The sequence below is a fragment of the Lineus longissimus genome, chromosome 10 (genome assembly GCF_910592395.1).
Source record: "Lineus longissimus chromosome 10, tnLinLong1.2, whole genome shotgun sequence".
Lineage (NCBI taxonomy): Eukaryota > Metazoa > Nemertea > Pilidiophora > Heteronemertea > Lineidae > Lineus > Lineus longissimus.
This window is the reverse complement of record NC_088317.1, coordinates 18,099,236-18,114,904: the sequence shown is the minus strand read 5'-3', so window position 1 is coordinate 18,114,904 and position 15,669 is coordinate 18,099,236. Positions and strand designations below refer to the sequence as shown.

The 15,669-nt window shown below is 38.3% G+C and overlaps 1 protein-coding gene across 10 annotated transcripts in view; it reads left to right on the top strand.

Moving 5' to 3' along the window:
- LOC135494436 (uncharacterized) overlaps positions 1-15,669 on the top strand; it is a 411,711-nt gene that overhangs the window by 236,986 nt on the left and 159,056 nt on the right. For 5 of the 10 annotated variants that reach the window (XM_064782395.1, XM_064782391.1, XM_064782392.1 and 2 more), the window contains 9 exons: positions 3,040-3,093; positions 3,907-3,999; positions 9,255-9,441; positions 9,834-9,929; positions 10,070-10,222; positions 10,626-10,748; positions 11,125-11,199; positions 11,465-11,539; positions 15,329-15,403. In XM_064782395.1, the coding sequence (XP_064638465.1) occupies positions 3,040-3,093; positions 3,907-3,999; positions 9,255-9,441; positions 9,834-9,929; positions 10,070-10,222; positions 10,626-10,748; positions 11,125-11,199; positions 11,465-11,539; positions 15,329-15,403 (931 nt within the window). Of the gene's footprint in view, positions 1-3,039; positions 3,094-3,906; positions 4,000-8,912; positions 8,976-9,254; positions 9,442-9,833; positions 9,930-10,069; positions 10,223-10,625; positions 10,749-11,124; positions 11,200-11,464; positions 11,540-13,185; positions 13,246-15,328; positions 15,404-15,669 lie in introns of those variants that run through there. The other 5 variants (XM_064782393.1, XM_064782396.1, XM_064782399.1 and 2 more) reach the window with 5 other exon arrangements.

Here is a 15,669-nt window from a genome sequence, read left to right as displayed (position 1 = left end):
CCATCTTTGGTACTGCGGGACACCATTTATGCGCATGATAGCAAGAATTTCGTAATGATGATGTGTTAGAAATATGATAGTTAAGCTTTTGAAGATAAACTACACATCTATCAATATATAAAAAGTCAACAGAAGTACCTTTATACGTGTGTGTACCAATTGGGCAAAATATCTTGATGTTGGGAAATCGCTTGTTAGCTGGTTCCTCAGAAGTTGTGGTTCTTCTGTCTTCACTTTAGTGGTGGAACTCGAATCCTCCTATCTTTCAAACGGTGTCTCACTCCCATTTTTCATGACTCATATAATCATCATCATTAGAAACCCGGTAATTACCAACACGTCTCACTTTAACACCTAGAAATCAATCCGTTCTCAATAAGATAAAAAGGCCATCTATTGGAGCAGAAAATAGGGGCCCAGTCCTGAATGCTCATAATTATAGCTTCATCAGGGCTGGATTGATGTTGCACCCAACTGAATTAACGCTAGAAAAGCGAGGCAGCTGATGACTTTTTCTTCCACAATTAGGCCTTTGATATATTTCTTGTAATTATGAACATGATTGTGGTATAATTATCATTGCATTTGTTGGGTGCATCGGAGGGTGTTTTCTGTTGGTACCCTGTGTAGGAGTATGAATCAGGCTATCATTGGTTATTTTCTTTTTTCTAGATACACTGTACTAGGATCGGATTCGTAAGTTTATGACATAGGCTATAATCCTGGCCAGATATCTACTGACAATTCTAGTTGGCTAAAGTCATTTCCCGGAAAATGATTAGTGTCTTACCACGTCAGTGTAGGACCCAGACCACGTCTCGATTATATGACAGAACACCTTTTAGTGGACAGGCAATTTCGCCGACAACACTAGACCTGCTAGACGTTTCATAATCTCTCCTCGTTCTAAATTCATGGCTTATACGTTTTCAAAGCAGTGCTCAGGAACCACCTACATTAAATTCAGATCTATCAATGTATGGGAAGCGGGAGGGAGTCACTCTATCATAAGATGAGGCTAAAGTCGGTTGTAACCGCACGGTGTAATTTGGAGATTTGAAAGTGGTGCACTTCAACATGTTTAATGTGGATTTTTCGATACCCCAGGTCATTTGTCTTCAATTAGGTCAGAGAATGTCATTATCTTGTTCACCGAATACAAATAAATGATTACTTTATATATGAGGCTCGATCAACACTGCTAATACCTCAGGACATGTAGCAATCAGTCAGAGGTTGACTTTCCATCACGAAGGGCTTGAGCGAATCTCTGGGACGTCCTGCTGTTCTATCAGAATCATCCAGCGCATCTTGGGTACATCCTGCTGTTCTATCATCGCAGATGGCATTTTGGATAAGGAATCATGAGATTTCAAGTTAAGAAGATGCGAATCTCGAATGCTTGTCATACGAGTTGTCACACATCTACTATAGAACTGATCGGCCATGCTGTCGTGGAAACAAGCTTAAGAAATATGACGATTTTTTGTTGTTTCATCAGGAGTTTGATATAAGTAGATCCGATATTCTACCTAAATGCTAATGGTCCAAAAAGCGCCATCATCATGTCATCTGGCCCATTGTGATACAAAGGACCAAAGTAAATTTCTGCTTCCTAAATAGTTGCATCAACTTGATTACGTCTTGCTTCATAAGCTCGATAGACAATTGAACCAAAAGCACGCAAAGAAACATGTAATGTGCCTCGCCGGAACTAATTTCCATTTCACATTCTGGCCACAGAGCTATAAAAGACCACGAAAATAGCAAAGGTTATTAAAGTGCGTTGCACGAGTACACACGACATTCTTTTTTCATTCAGATAAGTGTTATTGTTTTCACTTGAAATGATGCTGTAATTAGAAATGTTTCAGGGGTCAATTGGGGTCGCATTCAGTGCTTTTTCCAAGTCATCTTTATTTGTAAGGATTCATATGGCAGAAAATGCTCTCAATTCATTTCAGTGCCATTCTCATTAATTCAGTGTCTTTTCTTATTAGATCTTCAATTATCGTATCATGTATTTCATGACGACTGCTTGAATCAATAAAGTTATTATTTTCTGGAAGTGATAAATGTCTGGTGCTGCACTCTGGAAATTCTGCTGCACACTTTCATGAGGCTCACCATCTACTATGGCATAACCGGAATGTTATTAGTAGTGATCAATGATGTTTGAAGCGCTCTTGCCTTATGCTTCCAGCAGATATTGCCCAAATGTCGCCACTGACTGCTGAGGCCTACAACATTTTTCAATTCAATTGATTTTTGTAATAATTGTTGTGGTGCCTGGGACTTTGTACCTAACTACAACTAGAAGCAATTATCAAAATTGAAAAGATGAGCGCACACAGGAAATAATGCAATTGTTTTTTAAACTGAGTTTACTGACAAAGGCAAGGGGTCTGCTCCTCTTTTCGTTACTTTACCCTTTGTGAAATTCAGATAAAAAACACCTTTTAAAATTTACCTTTCTAAAATCCATGTAGCTCTCTGTCTTAATTCCATTCCTGATTCCCTTTAAGTTGCATGTTATGAACTCACACGGCAATCAGCTTCAATTTTTCATCCTTAAATTGATTAAGTCTTCCATTTCCGATCAATTGTAAGCTGGGAAATTTTCTGGTTCGTTTACGGGCGAACTTTCCATTTTCCCATGCACAAATGGAGGATAATGCACAATAATTGGGTTTTCCCATTAGTTGCAAGTACGAGGCTTCGAGTCGATGAAGACAGTATCACTTTTTAAACTGAGAAACAATACGAGTGCTAAATGAGCCTGTCACCGATTTTAAAGTGTTTATGCTTTCGTGACAAAAAGCAAAAAAACGTGTGGATGTAGGCAGACTTTCTAAATCAGGCAATAAGGTGAGTCACCTTAGTTTTGGCCTCATGTTAGCTCCATCCTGGCGATGCTTATACCCACTATGAGGCACCAGCTACTTAATTCAATGTGTTGTAACTATGTTGTCACTTTTATTTCGCCTGTGTTTCTATTTGTCTTTTATCTTATCTTTCGCATCTTCGCTGTCTTTCCAGAGGGAAGTTTCGCCTGATGCTGGTACTTTGCCAGACACAGAGAGTTCGGATGATGTAAGTCACAACATTGAAATAGTAATCAATTGATGTAGGATGGTTTAAGATTCTAACGACTGAGGTTTCTTTTTCATTTTATCTTCAAAATAGTGACAGTAAAATTTGACAGTTTATGGCACTGACTGTGTCATGCAAATGAGCGATCTGCGAAAGAGCCATGAAAACATGCTAAGCAAATTGGCGGCCGCATTTCGACAATCATCATGTCGCCATGGTTCTGTCGCAGGTCGCAGTTACAAAATCACTTGTTTGAGCAGTGCTTAATTGCGAAACTGGCAAAGCCAATTACTGGACAGACGACATGCAGCCCTTTCATGAAAACTGATTAGCAGCATTCAAATTTATTTTCGACGTTAAAAACGTTTTACTCCACACGTTTTCGCAGACATGTTTTGAATGAATTTGAAATCCTTATGGTTACACGATCGTCTGTGTGCCTGTAGTGAAAAGGTTGTCTTCAGTCTTTGTAGTGAGATGTATTAGATTTCTTACAATGAAGTTTCAATTTGCATGACTTATTTTAGATGATCAGGAAGCATGATTTCTTTCATTAAAACTATGTCCGAGAGGAGACTACTATCCAAAATTTCAATGATAAAATAAAGAAAAAGACGTCATTGATGAATGGTTTGGCTCCTTAGTTCGAACAGCCTTAAGTGTGACGTTACTACCTTAGTATGACATTACTTCTCGACAAAACTGTGTATCTTTCATTGTGAGCCATTGTCGACAATTTTGCGTGCTTCATAGGTAGCGAATATAGTGCAATTTGTCCCCGCCCCAACTAACTCATGCCCCCTCTCTATGCAGGGAGGTTTCCTTTCTAACACGCCGGTAAGACCCAAGAGGCACGTTGCCAACAGATCTGCTGCTGCTGAACAACGACCATCTTCACCTCCTTCCGTAAGTTATCCGAGGACTTAGAGTCGAATATCAATAGTTTAACCCATGTCTGCACAGCTGTATGACAGAAACTGTGATGAAAATCTTGGCATTGCCTAAAAGGCCTCGTTTACATAGGATTCACGTTGTCACTTTTCATGTTCATGTATTACATGTCACTATTGTCTCGAACATGTTCATTTGTTCATTTATGCTCTTCGTTCTTAAAGTGACATCTTCAACTCTATGTAAACCCAGTCTAAAAGTTTTTAGGCATGATGGACTGCTTGAGGGTATGTTTGTGGAAGGTTTTGACAAGGAATGGCATCCTGGGGAAAGCAGGGGTTGATGTTCGCTTCTCTGGCCCAGAACTCAGTGCCGGAGAAGCGAACATTTAACCCCTGATTTCCTCACAGTGCCGGAGAAGCGAACATTTAACCCCTGATTTCCTCAGGATGCCGGTATGGTTGCTAAACCAAAACCACTGCAGCTTATTGCATTTAACATTGAAAAGACGTTGCAATGCAACCTAGATGTTTTAGAATAGTGTTATGAAAGAGAAATGATTAAGCTATATTTGTATGACCATACAAGAAGCTTGAAACACATATTGCTAGGAGCTATTTGTGCTTTTAAGGAATTTTAAAATGAGTTAGAATGTACATGTAGTATTTTACTCTAAAAAGATTTGTAGTCATTCAGTGCATGTGAAGTAATTTTTGCTCAATCTGCATATATTTGGTTAAAAACTGTCATTTGATGAGTTTATTTTGCTGGTATCTTTTGTCGAAGAACTACATGTAACTTGAAGAGTTCATTTACGAAATGTGTTACATACAAAAAGGCAGCAGTTGATTCATGATCCCACGTAGTAAGAAGAAAATGGTTTCTTTAGCGTATTTCATCCATTTCAAATGATATAGGGAATACCTGCTCATGTTGATATTTATCAGTGTAACTTTTCTGTTATCTCATTAAATGGTTAAAGTAATGCTGTCCATTTTGAAAATGAACTACAAAGTTGTCAACTAGTTAGTTGCGATTAATGGAGAAACGATAAACCTATGTCGGCTTGCTGTCAGCAAAAATATCTTTCCCTCTGAGGACTGAAGTATTTGTTGTGTACACCTTTACAATGTGGTTCTGACATTGCTAAATCTGATATCGTTAGTCTATGATAATTACGATAAAAACTCATTGCTTCTTAAAGTATAACGGCGTTCCCATCTTTTGCCAGAGCAAACACTGAAATTCTGCCGCAGCCTTTCTTGATACATATCTTTAATTTCCTCTAACACGTCTTGGTGACGCGGAACGTGTCTGATTGAATCACTCTCTCACAGCTTAGAATACCAAAATACGCAAATATCTCCGAGATCGAAGAATCTGCAATCATCAATGATCAATCAATCAATCAATCATGTCAATTACTGTAATATTGAATGCTCAGTAATGGCGTCTGATGAATATTTGGGTGTCTGGCGGATATGTCCGATCTGCCTGTCCAGGGTGATCAGGATTTGAAGTCTGCCTACGAATATCAGGAAAACATTAGGGAATGCAATATGTCTTGTGGTGGTATTTGGCTGTATATAAACCAACAGAGCACTGGATGTGGAGCACAGATATGAGCATCAGTTCATATATCTTACTATAAGTGGCCATTAAAAAATTGCGACCACACGCGACTATTGCTTGAAATCGAATGCCACCTCAACAGACAGTTCCCCAACACACGCATGGTTTTAATACTAGCAAAGCGGGCAATTGTTTTGCATCTTTAAAACTTGAAAATAGCTCGCGTGCTCCTATAATCATCACAGGGTGTCATGTTCATCTCCTGATTTCACTTTGCCAATATTGAAAAAGGGCAATTGTAAAGGTCACTAAACTGAAAATGGTGCAGATGGCACAAAATACGCCATTCTGTCAAGCTTGTAAGTAAATAAACAACTGAAAAATATGTTCGTTATAACAACGGCTTCATGGCATAGTGGGTAAGATGGCAAGGATCAAGTGGCGAGGGTTCCGAGTTCGAATCTGCTCGAGAATTTTTTTAAATATTTTTCTGGCACGTGAGCGTCGCTGTGACCTGTCTCGTCAATGAACTTGAGGTTTGTGCAGTCAAGTGTGACCAGTCGCTGGGTGTCTATCATGTTTCTAGTGCAGATGGTCGTTTGGTGGTCAGGAACTTGGCTGTATGGTTTTTTTCCATGCATTTCAGCTTTAAGCCTGGGCAGTGTTCCACAAAAATGTAATTTCTATGAAATCTTGCTTTTATTCCCACTGTTTTATAGCGTCAGTGTAACTCACTTGAATAGAATCTAGGGTCATGAAGACCCATCTGTGTCAGCAGTAAATATTCCAAGACACTGTGACTGTCAACGTGTGTGATGTATCGGTGGGGTCCTGGTCAGCTGTTACCCTGACCATTATATGTGACCAACAATAGCACCTAGAGATACTGGATCACATGTTGCAGTTGCCTAGGCATGGCGCTGTGATATGGAAATAATGCTGAGATCTTATCAACTAATACACGTATGATTCTGCCTTGGTCTCTTTCCTATTTCGTATTTAGTTTTCATCGTTTATGTTTATCATAGTGTATTTCACAGCCCGGATGCAGAGATATAATGATGTAGAAATCATAAGGCTCTGAGATCGCAATGCCCCCGTCTGTACATACTTGGCCTGTTAAGATGGCACTTGGGACTTGTTAGGGAAACATATGAGTTCTTGATACTGCAACAATGCTTTTTACATCACAATCTTGAAAGTCTTAGTCAGAACATGCTCATCTTGCCTTGAGCTGCCACGCTGTGCGTAGGGACCCCAGTCCAGCCTGTCTGACGCCAGCTCATATCATGCCCAGTAGAATGGTACAGTGCCATCTGTGGTGTGACTTGTAGGCTTGTGAGCCTGTCACAGCAGAGTCCAGGGCTTTCTCAATGGGTGTACCGAGTCCATTTAAATAATAGGGAAAGGCGTTGGTAGGAACCTAGTTTAACACTAAAAGGAGGATGGACTCTAAGACTGATTTTGGGAAAGATTACTTTAAATTAATGAATAATGCTTTCTACGGAAAGACTTGTGAGAACAAAAGGAACAGGATGGAAATTGAATTGGTATCAAACGGTGAGAGAGCCTAGAGTAGTCATGGCCAATCCAAGGTTTTCATCAATTTGCGTATTTGACGTTGCTGATGTTGACATATCTTTTACCTTTGAAGAGAGGGGTGCTCGTAAACGAAGAATCGCAGAAAACAGCTGGGCTTTTGCTAAGAAGCGGTTTCTAACATCCTGTGGAAGTTGTTTAAGACACTCATGAGTTGTGAATTTTGTGCAGGATAAGTTGTGCTTTCTTTCACCAGTTCAGACTGTGCACACCAAACTGTTCAAACTGATATGTAATAAATCGATTGTTATTTTGAAGATTTCATCACATTAAATTTGAATCATTTGAATGAAACCTTAGTGCATGCACATAAAACGTGATACTATTTAGATACACAATACGATATTGGTACACATTTAATGGCCATTAAATTGATTAAAGCCAATGTGTATTCGAATGCAATGTTAAAAGCTGTAGGCCTTTTGAATGGAACCTCTCAGCAGCAATTGGTGGGCATTGATTTAAAGCTCAATTCAATATGATATCGAATTCGAAGTGACGAACATATGCCACCTGGATTCCGAACGTTTTTATAGATTAATCAGCTATACAAATGTAGTTAGTTGAACGAGAGTATGTATGCGCTGTGTTGGATGCGAACTGTGGATGGGACATTGTCATAGATAGTGATATGTGTTAACTTCAAGTGGAAAAAAATCATATTGTTTTCATTTAGAATTTGATTTCTATGGTCGGCTACCGAACATTGGATATTCATGTTTAAGGAAAGGATGGATTCTAAGAGTTGCCGATGTTGGTCACATATCAGCTGCAGAAGTTAGTCACTATGGAAATAAAGTCGTGGCTTCTTTTACTATCCGTTGGAATAATTTCAGCGACCTGTTGTACTCTATTTGAGGAATTCCTTTGGATTTATGAGTGGTCCAAAAACAGTCTCCTTGGTCCATTGCAAATGTGACAGGATTGAAAGAAGAAAGAATGATATGAACATATTGTACTGGTGAAACTTTTCTAACTATCTCTTTGGGGAATCCTTTGGTTTTATAAGTGGTTGATAAATTATGTTGATAATATGTCAATTAAGGAAAGAAAATGATGTGAATAGAGTAGTAACTCGTGGAATTTATATCATCCGTTTAGTTTGATATTGCCGCAAAATCATAATTTTCTAAAATAACTTGTAATTGAAATGTCAGTGAACATCAATAATAATAATATATCAGTTAAATGACATTTCAATGAAATAGCGATACGCTATCAGATGGGGAAAAAGGCATGTTGGTATGGAATTCACCATCACTAATTGACATTTGCAGCTGGTAATAAGTGTGTGAAATATGATATTTCTTGAAAGTGGAACTTGGCAAGGAGACATATGTTTTTGTGTGATTTTTTAGGTTTTATACAAATAGAATGACTAGATATAGTGACTTTTCGATACTTTGATTACCAATTAGTGTGGCACTTGCTTGCTAAAAATAGTTACTTTATTACCAAATATAAAGAAATGAGGTGCTAAAGTTGTTCGCTGGATAATTGAATATAATGAGATGTTAGTCACTGGATTACCAAAGATTCACTGGATTACTGAATATAGTCACTGGATTACAAAATAAACTGAAATGTTGGTTTCTCCATTACCAAACATAGTTCTTTATGAATTGAATAAAATAGTCACTGGATTACTGAATATCGTGAAATGTCGAGATTACCAAAGACAATCACTGGATTTATCCGAGACATTGAAATAACTGATAACGATTCTGGCTTAATAGTTGCGTTATAAATGAACTGTCCGGTAATGACAAAACATGGCGTCTGATATAACTATTGAAGACATGGAAAGTGATGACAGTATTGTAAGTTACGTCAGTGTGATACAGTACTGGTCAAAATGTCAAATCTCGTTCAGTTAAGCTCACCGAGTTAAGTAAACGCCAGTGTTAGATTTAAAACATGCTTTGAGCAACCGGGCACTGGTATGAAAGTGAGAATAGTTTATACCGGTAATACTTTTTGAAATTCCACAGATTTCAGTCCTTGGCAAAGGAGACAGAAGAAAATTTTAAAATTGACTATTACTTAAAATTGACTTTTACTGTCTCCAAATTGATAATGTTTTCTTCCTTCGTTACCAGAGTGATCGTGAGGGTGGTCGCCCCCGGCCCCCTCCTGGTCGTCGGTCCCCGCCGGGAACACGGGCGGTGAACAAGGCGGCACTAGCAACCATGGCTGTGATGACAATGCTAACTGTGGTTTATGCAGCTTGTATTTATGAATACAAGGCAGATATAACAGTCAGGGTACCTAGGAATATACTAGTCAGTAAGTACTTTATGAATGCAAGGCTGAGCTGTGTTTCTATGAATAGAGCTGAAAGATACTCCCACGAGACTAGGGCGTGGTCTTAGTCTGTGTAGATCTAACAATAACTATGTGACAGTCATCCTCGAAAATCCAGAGTCAGTCGTATTCTCCTGATCCCCTCGCACACGTAACTGAGCTACACATAAACACGGTTGAGTGTTGGCCTGAGCTTCAGGATGTGTAACAGTTGGGTACCTTATAGTCACGTTTTTCTACTTGAATATATGAATTTAGAACACATACCAATAAGCTGTAATCAGTAGCTACCACATTACGCCCACGTGGCCCAGTAAAACCACACTGTAGGAATGTATGTTTTAACTATTTGCATCTTCAAATTTAAATTTCAGATGATGTGAAGGTGTTTTTGAACAGTCATCGGCAGGGAAAACTCAACACACGCAACTGGAGTCGGGCGGTGAATCAGAGCAGGGTCAAGGTGTTTGGTGAGTTGAATATCATAATGGAATTGCAATGCGGTGTTTTATTCTTTCATTGTTTGAAGTCTGATGTCACACCCTATCGGTATGTTAAAAATGAAGTCAACTTTGCAGGTAATCTAACTCTCTGTGCTTGTCTTTTCCAGAACTTGATGATGCAAGTTTAACAAAGTCTGACCTGTGTAAGCCTGATGGCAGATGTCCACGTGCTGCAGCTCAGGGTTTGGCGGGATGCGACATGAAGACGGGGGACTGTGTCTGTGAGAAGGGATACTCCCTCAGTGAGGGAATATGTATAGGTGGGTTTCATGATTTTAATTTATTTCAGCTATCTTAAATGTTTTATACAATAGTACAGATGAAGTTGTCCACCATGTTATTTACAGTTCTTGATAGAGGAGATTAATGGGATTGAGAAGAAACTATACTTGGCCAGTGTATAGTTTTACTTTTTTTTCTCGATATAACCGACGATTCTTGGAGCCCTCATCATGAGCATAGGACAGTCACACATGTCTGTACTCTGCAACTTTCTATATTCGTCATGTATCGTCTTGCATCAACTCTTTCAGTGAGGTTCCATCTGAGAACCTGGGGACCTCACTAATGTTCATGTAGTCCTCCTGGTTGTTCCTTTTCTCAACTCCGTGCAGGCTCTGTCATCTCTAAAAGCTCTTTCATGCTCTGAATGATTGTTTTCAGACAAAAACGAATGTCACTTCCCGGAATACAAATGCCATGCTCAAGCTGTTTGCAAAAACACCATCGGATCCTACCTCTGCCTTTGTCAGCCTGGTTACTTCGGGGATGGCAAGACATGTAAAAGTAAGTCACAGTTACAATCTCTAGGTGCGTCACATTGACACCTTGTTACTAAAGAGGTCTGGCCCGTTATTGTAGATTGAGAAATGCTATCTAGAACATTTTCAGGAAAAAATTAAAAAGTAACAAAAGTGTTGACAATCAGAAGAACTGCTGACGGCATATATTGATGGTGACGGACTTATTAACTTCCCTTTCTAAGCTAACGTGCCTGTATTCTCCCTTTCTCTCTCTTGCTTCCAAGGCAAACAACATTTAGCATACTAAAACTGACATCGAGGGTCTATTGGGCACCAAGATGGTTCATCTAATAAGCATAAATGCAATAAGCAAACCTCCCTTCTAACAGCTTGTAACAATAACGTATTACAATTTGCAGAGTGTAGTCAAGGATGCTCCACAGGACACTTTTCCTCATCACCGTGTAACTCAACCAACGATAGGGTTTGCTCTCGTAAGTATTGTAGTATCTCCATCTTAGTTAAGATGCAGGAACTACAGCTGATTTTAGCATGGATCATCATTTGAGAAACTTGACTTCTGTAGATGATATATTTTGGGTCGAGTATTTTGATGCCCATGATTATCAAACATATTGGCTGTCGGAGTAATGCGTTGGAAATGTCAACACCTGTCACCTCTGACGCCTGGGTGCAATTGTCAGATGAGGAAATATTATCCCTTCTCTCCTTATCAAAATGAACTGTATCTGTTTTTAGCATGTGGTGAATGTGATGGTCCGACGTTCGAGGCTGCCAAGTGTGGAGAAGAAACGCAGGATACGCTGTGTATTCGTAAGTAGCGTCAGGGTTCGTAATCGGCCAGCGAGGACTATGGGTATGCCAGGACTTGTCGGGGAGGCAGGAGGCAGGAGGCACTGTGCAATAAGCGTTCATCGGTTGCATTGCCATTAGCAGAAATACCAGAAAAAACGACTGGCCGCATGAAACGGCAGCAGTGAAACTTGTCTGGTTCGCCAACCTCAGGTTTAGTACCACGGCACTGCAAGTTCAGTCAGGATCCTAGACTTTTGCAAGACACCTTGCTTGATGTTGAGTCACAACAATTGAAATTGAAATTTGACGGCATAACTACATGAGGTGTTAACATTGTCATTACGATGTGTGTACGCGCCTTAACATGGTACACGTCTCACTCTGCAGGGACTTATCACATCTGCATTGAGTCAACTGTTTTGGATTGATTTAAACTGATGAAGCAAAACTCTTGATTAATTAAACATATATTTATGGTCCTCGCTGGTTTGATTATGTTATCCCTTGGCTTCTCCTATGTCGTCAGTCCATTTCAACTCATGGCAGCCGACACTCACATAAAGTGCGATGTGCAATATGTGATGTTGGAAAACTTGTATTGAAATGGACTGTGCAGTGTTTTTCCTACTGATCATTTCTGCTTTCTCTTGCTTGGTGCATGGAAGTGCATATCATTCCACTACTTTCATGACATCGCGACTTTAAATGTAATTTGTTAGTTTTCTGCACACTTTCTCCTTGAGTTGAGTTATGAGACTTTAGTGTGTTAAAAAAACAGGATAGAAAAGCCTAAAAATGTACTTTTAGTACATTATAATTGTGTTCCATTGAATTGATAAGATGATGCAGATATTTTCAGTAGGTGGATAATGTAACACAAGAAACTGTGTAAAATTGAACATCATAAACACATAACTCTAAAGAGCATAAGGCACCATGAGTCTGTGCCAGCCGGCCCTGTCTCCTGCACCCAATCTCAACTCACTGTCACACGAGAAAGATAGGCACAGACAAAATTGAGCAACTTTCACACACTCATAAACCACAACAAATGATGATAAAGTAATCAAGAGATTGTGTGCACTCGTCAAATAAAAGCAAACTCAAGTAAATCTGTGTTTTGTTACACAATATCTATATGCTTGAAATATTGTGCATACATAATGTGTTGTTTTTATGGTAATATATTATCTTATTAATCTTTTACAAGCTTCATAAATGTCAAAACAAAATTTAAATGCTAAATTTTGAATAAGCTTAACTAACATCTTTGCACTCTCTTCCAATAAAATGCATTTGCTATAAAACTCTTTGTATGTAACAGGCCAACTCATGCTATGATGAAAAACCACATAAGTATTCCTCATTTTGCCTCTGCGGTCATTTGCTGTAGCATTTACAATATCAATCAAAGGTAAAATTCCCTCGCGACCCAACATTTGTGCAGCGCGCACTGTTTGTATAGTGTATTACAGATGCAGCACAGATGTAGACGTGTTTGAATTTTGTCAAATTAATGATAAAGACACCAGCAATAGTTGATACATCAAAGTTTGTATAGATTTCGTAAAATGATATGCTTTAGTTGGTAATATTATTGATTGATTTTGATGTTTTGTTATTTTCTGTTGCTTTAGGTTTGTTTTGTTGTTTGGTTGTTTCAGTGGTGAAGATGTACGATATGTACAAGCGTCTCCAAAAGATTACGGACTCAACGGTTATAAGTAAATAGCACATATGTCTCAATTTCTGACTAATCCTACTTTAAAGTGATATTTTCCTGCTTTGTGAGTGTGAATATCCCCCGGACAAGATAAATTTTGGTGTATGACCATTATTTTCTAAATACCAAAGAACCTCTTCTATAGAACACAGTTAGGATCAGTTGGTTTTTCATGTGAAGGAATTAAAAAAATTCAAATTCAATTTTTTTTTTCTTTTTTAATTTCTTATATCCATCACAATAATGATTTGCATTGGCTTGCCTGGTCCTATACTTGAAGGAACATAAACTTTAGTTAGCAACTTTTTCACAGCCAACAAAAATGAATGTGTTTTTCTCAGCAGGAAATTATTACTTTAAGTGTGCTAATAAGCCCACTTTAACTGCTTATAAGACGTCCATATAATGACTAGCATACATGTAACTTCAACGCCAAACCTGTCATTTCACTAAAAAGCCTCTAATTGCTATTCTTGATAGTACCAAACTAACTTCTTAAAGTCCACTGAACCTGTCTTTGCTTCTGCATACATCATAAAACATACTGCCCTTGTGCAGCAACCTAATTGATGTATTTCTTCTACATCGTTTTACTATTGGCATCAAATTTGTTTGCCTTTCTGTGATAAGTCGCTTTCATATTCTGTAACAACAAAAGTTTGCCTAAACCACGTCTAACCAAACTATACCTTTCTATGTCACTACAACAGAGCCTTGATAACACTGGACTTGCTACACGAAATAGAATATACTACATGAAATAGAATATACTACATGAAATAGAATATACTACATGAAATAGAATATACTACATGAAATAGAATACACTACATGAAATAGAATACACTACATGAAATAGAATATACTACATGAAATAGAATATACTACATGAAATAGAATATATTACATGAAATAGAATATACTACATGAAATAGAATATACAGCATATATTTTTCCTCACCATATTTCTTTTAACGTGTTTGCCACAAACCTTATTTTATAGGCACCTTCTTGGTGCTTATGCTTCCTTTCTTTCATCAAAAAATCAAATTTAAAATAAATTGTTTCGTTTTTCCAGCCAATGAAATTTCACACTATATCTTTATATATTCTGTATTTTTTCCTCTTTTTATAATTTTTTTTTCAACATGTAATTAGTTTTCATTTTGCAAAAATAGTTTTACGTAACTGTTTGGTTGGAAAACATGATTCAGTAGCTTGCTTAACTCTCAAACGTCTTTAAGCAGTGCAGCGACATTCACCATTGTTTATGACTGCCATCAGTGCAGTCTGTTCCATACTCACCAGTTGAAAGGGAAGGCTGATACTTCATCTGTAAAATCTGCTATACGCAATGGAGTTAAATCAATTCAGTAGCTTCTTTGTATCTTCTTTCGTACTTTATGGCCAGTGAAGCTCAAATACGAATTCATTCTCCATGGCTGGCAATGAATTCTGTGATCATCCCGGCAGTCAAGGAAACTTAACTCCAACTACTGCACTTTTATCTTCGAATGTTTGGCCATTGAGAGTGACACTGAAATTAACAACTGACTAAGAGAGTGGATCAAATTAACAGCATTTCTGTCTGAAAGAGTCGATCAAATTAACAGCATTTCTGTCTGAAAGAGTCGATCAAATTAACAGCATTTCTAGTTTGATTCTCACACCACTAACATCTCCTTGGTATTTCAGTCTCTTTTCTAACTTTTCTCGTGCATGTTATGAGGCCAAAGAGAAATTTCTTTGTTTCTGGTAATGAACTCATCAGTGGCTGAAATATGATTGGAGTTAAGGCGGTGATAAATATGTGCACTGCAACATCCATATGGTTTATTTTCACGTATAATCATGCATAATCATGCAAAAAACAACGGGCGCTGGTCTGCCTGTTGTAGTCTTATATAAATATGTTTCCAAAGGCTGTATGATATCAGCAATATGGTCACAATTTCAATGATTCAGCAAGAAGAATCTGCGGGTGTTTTCAATCTTATCATAATTCAATATACCAGAAAAAGGAATTTCTTGGCCCATACAATGCATTGCCTCAACAGCTTAGGACTTAACCCTCTGCCTTCCAGATGCGGCTAAACCGTTTCTGGCATACGCTAAAAAGCGTGACCCGACTTGGGACGGCTGGTATCGGCCAGTCAAAAGTAAGTAACTAACATGCTCTCTGCCTGATTTCTGATTGGTCACTGTTGTGATGCCATGTGGTCACGTTGTCGATGTTGTCGTTGCACTCGTATGGCAATTATTATCACAATCTTTAATATTAAGCATTTATTGCACATTTTTGACCCGACCTGACTTGGACTGATAAATAATAGCAATTGGAATAGTTTCGTTAGCAGCTAGGCTGTAAGAGACAGGTATTTAACAAGTGTGCATGACTAAACTGTGGTAGTGTTCAAATTGGAAC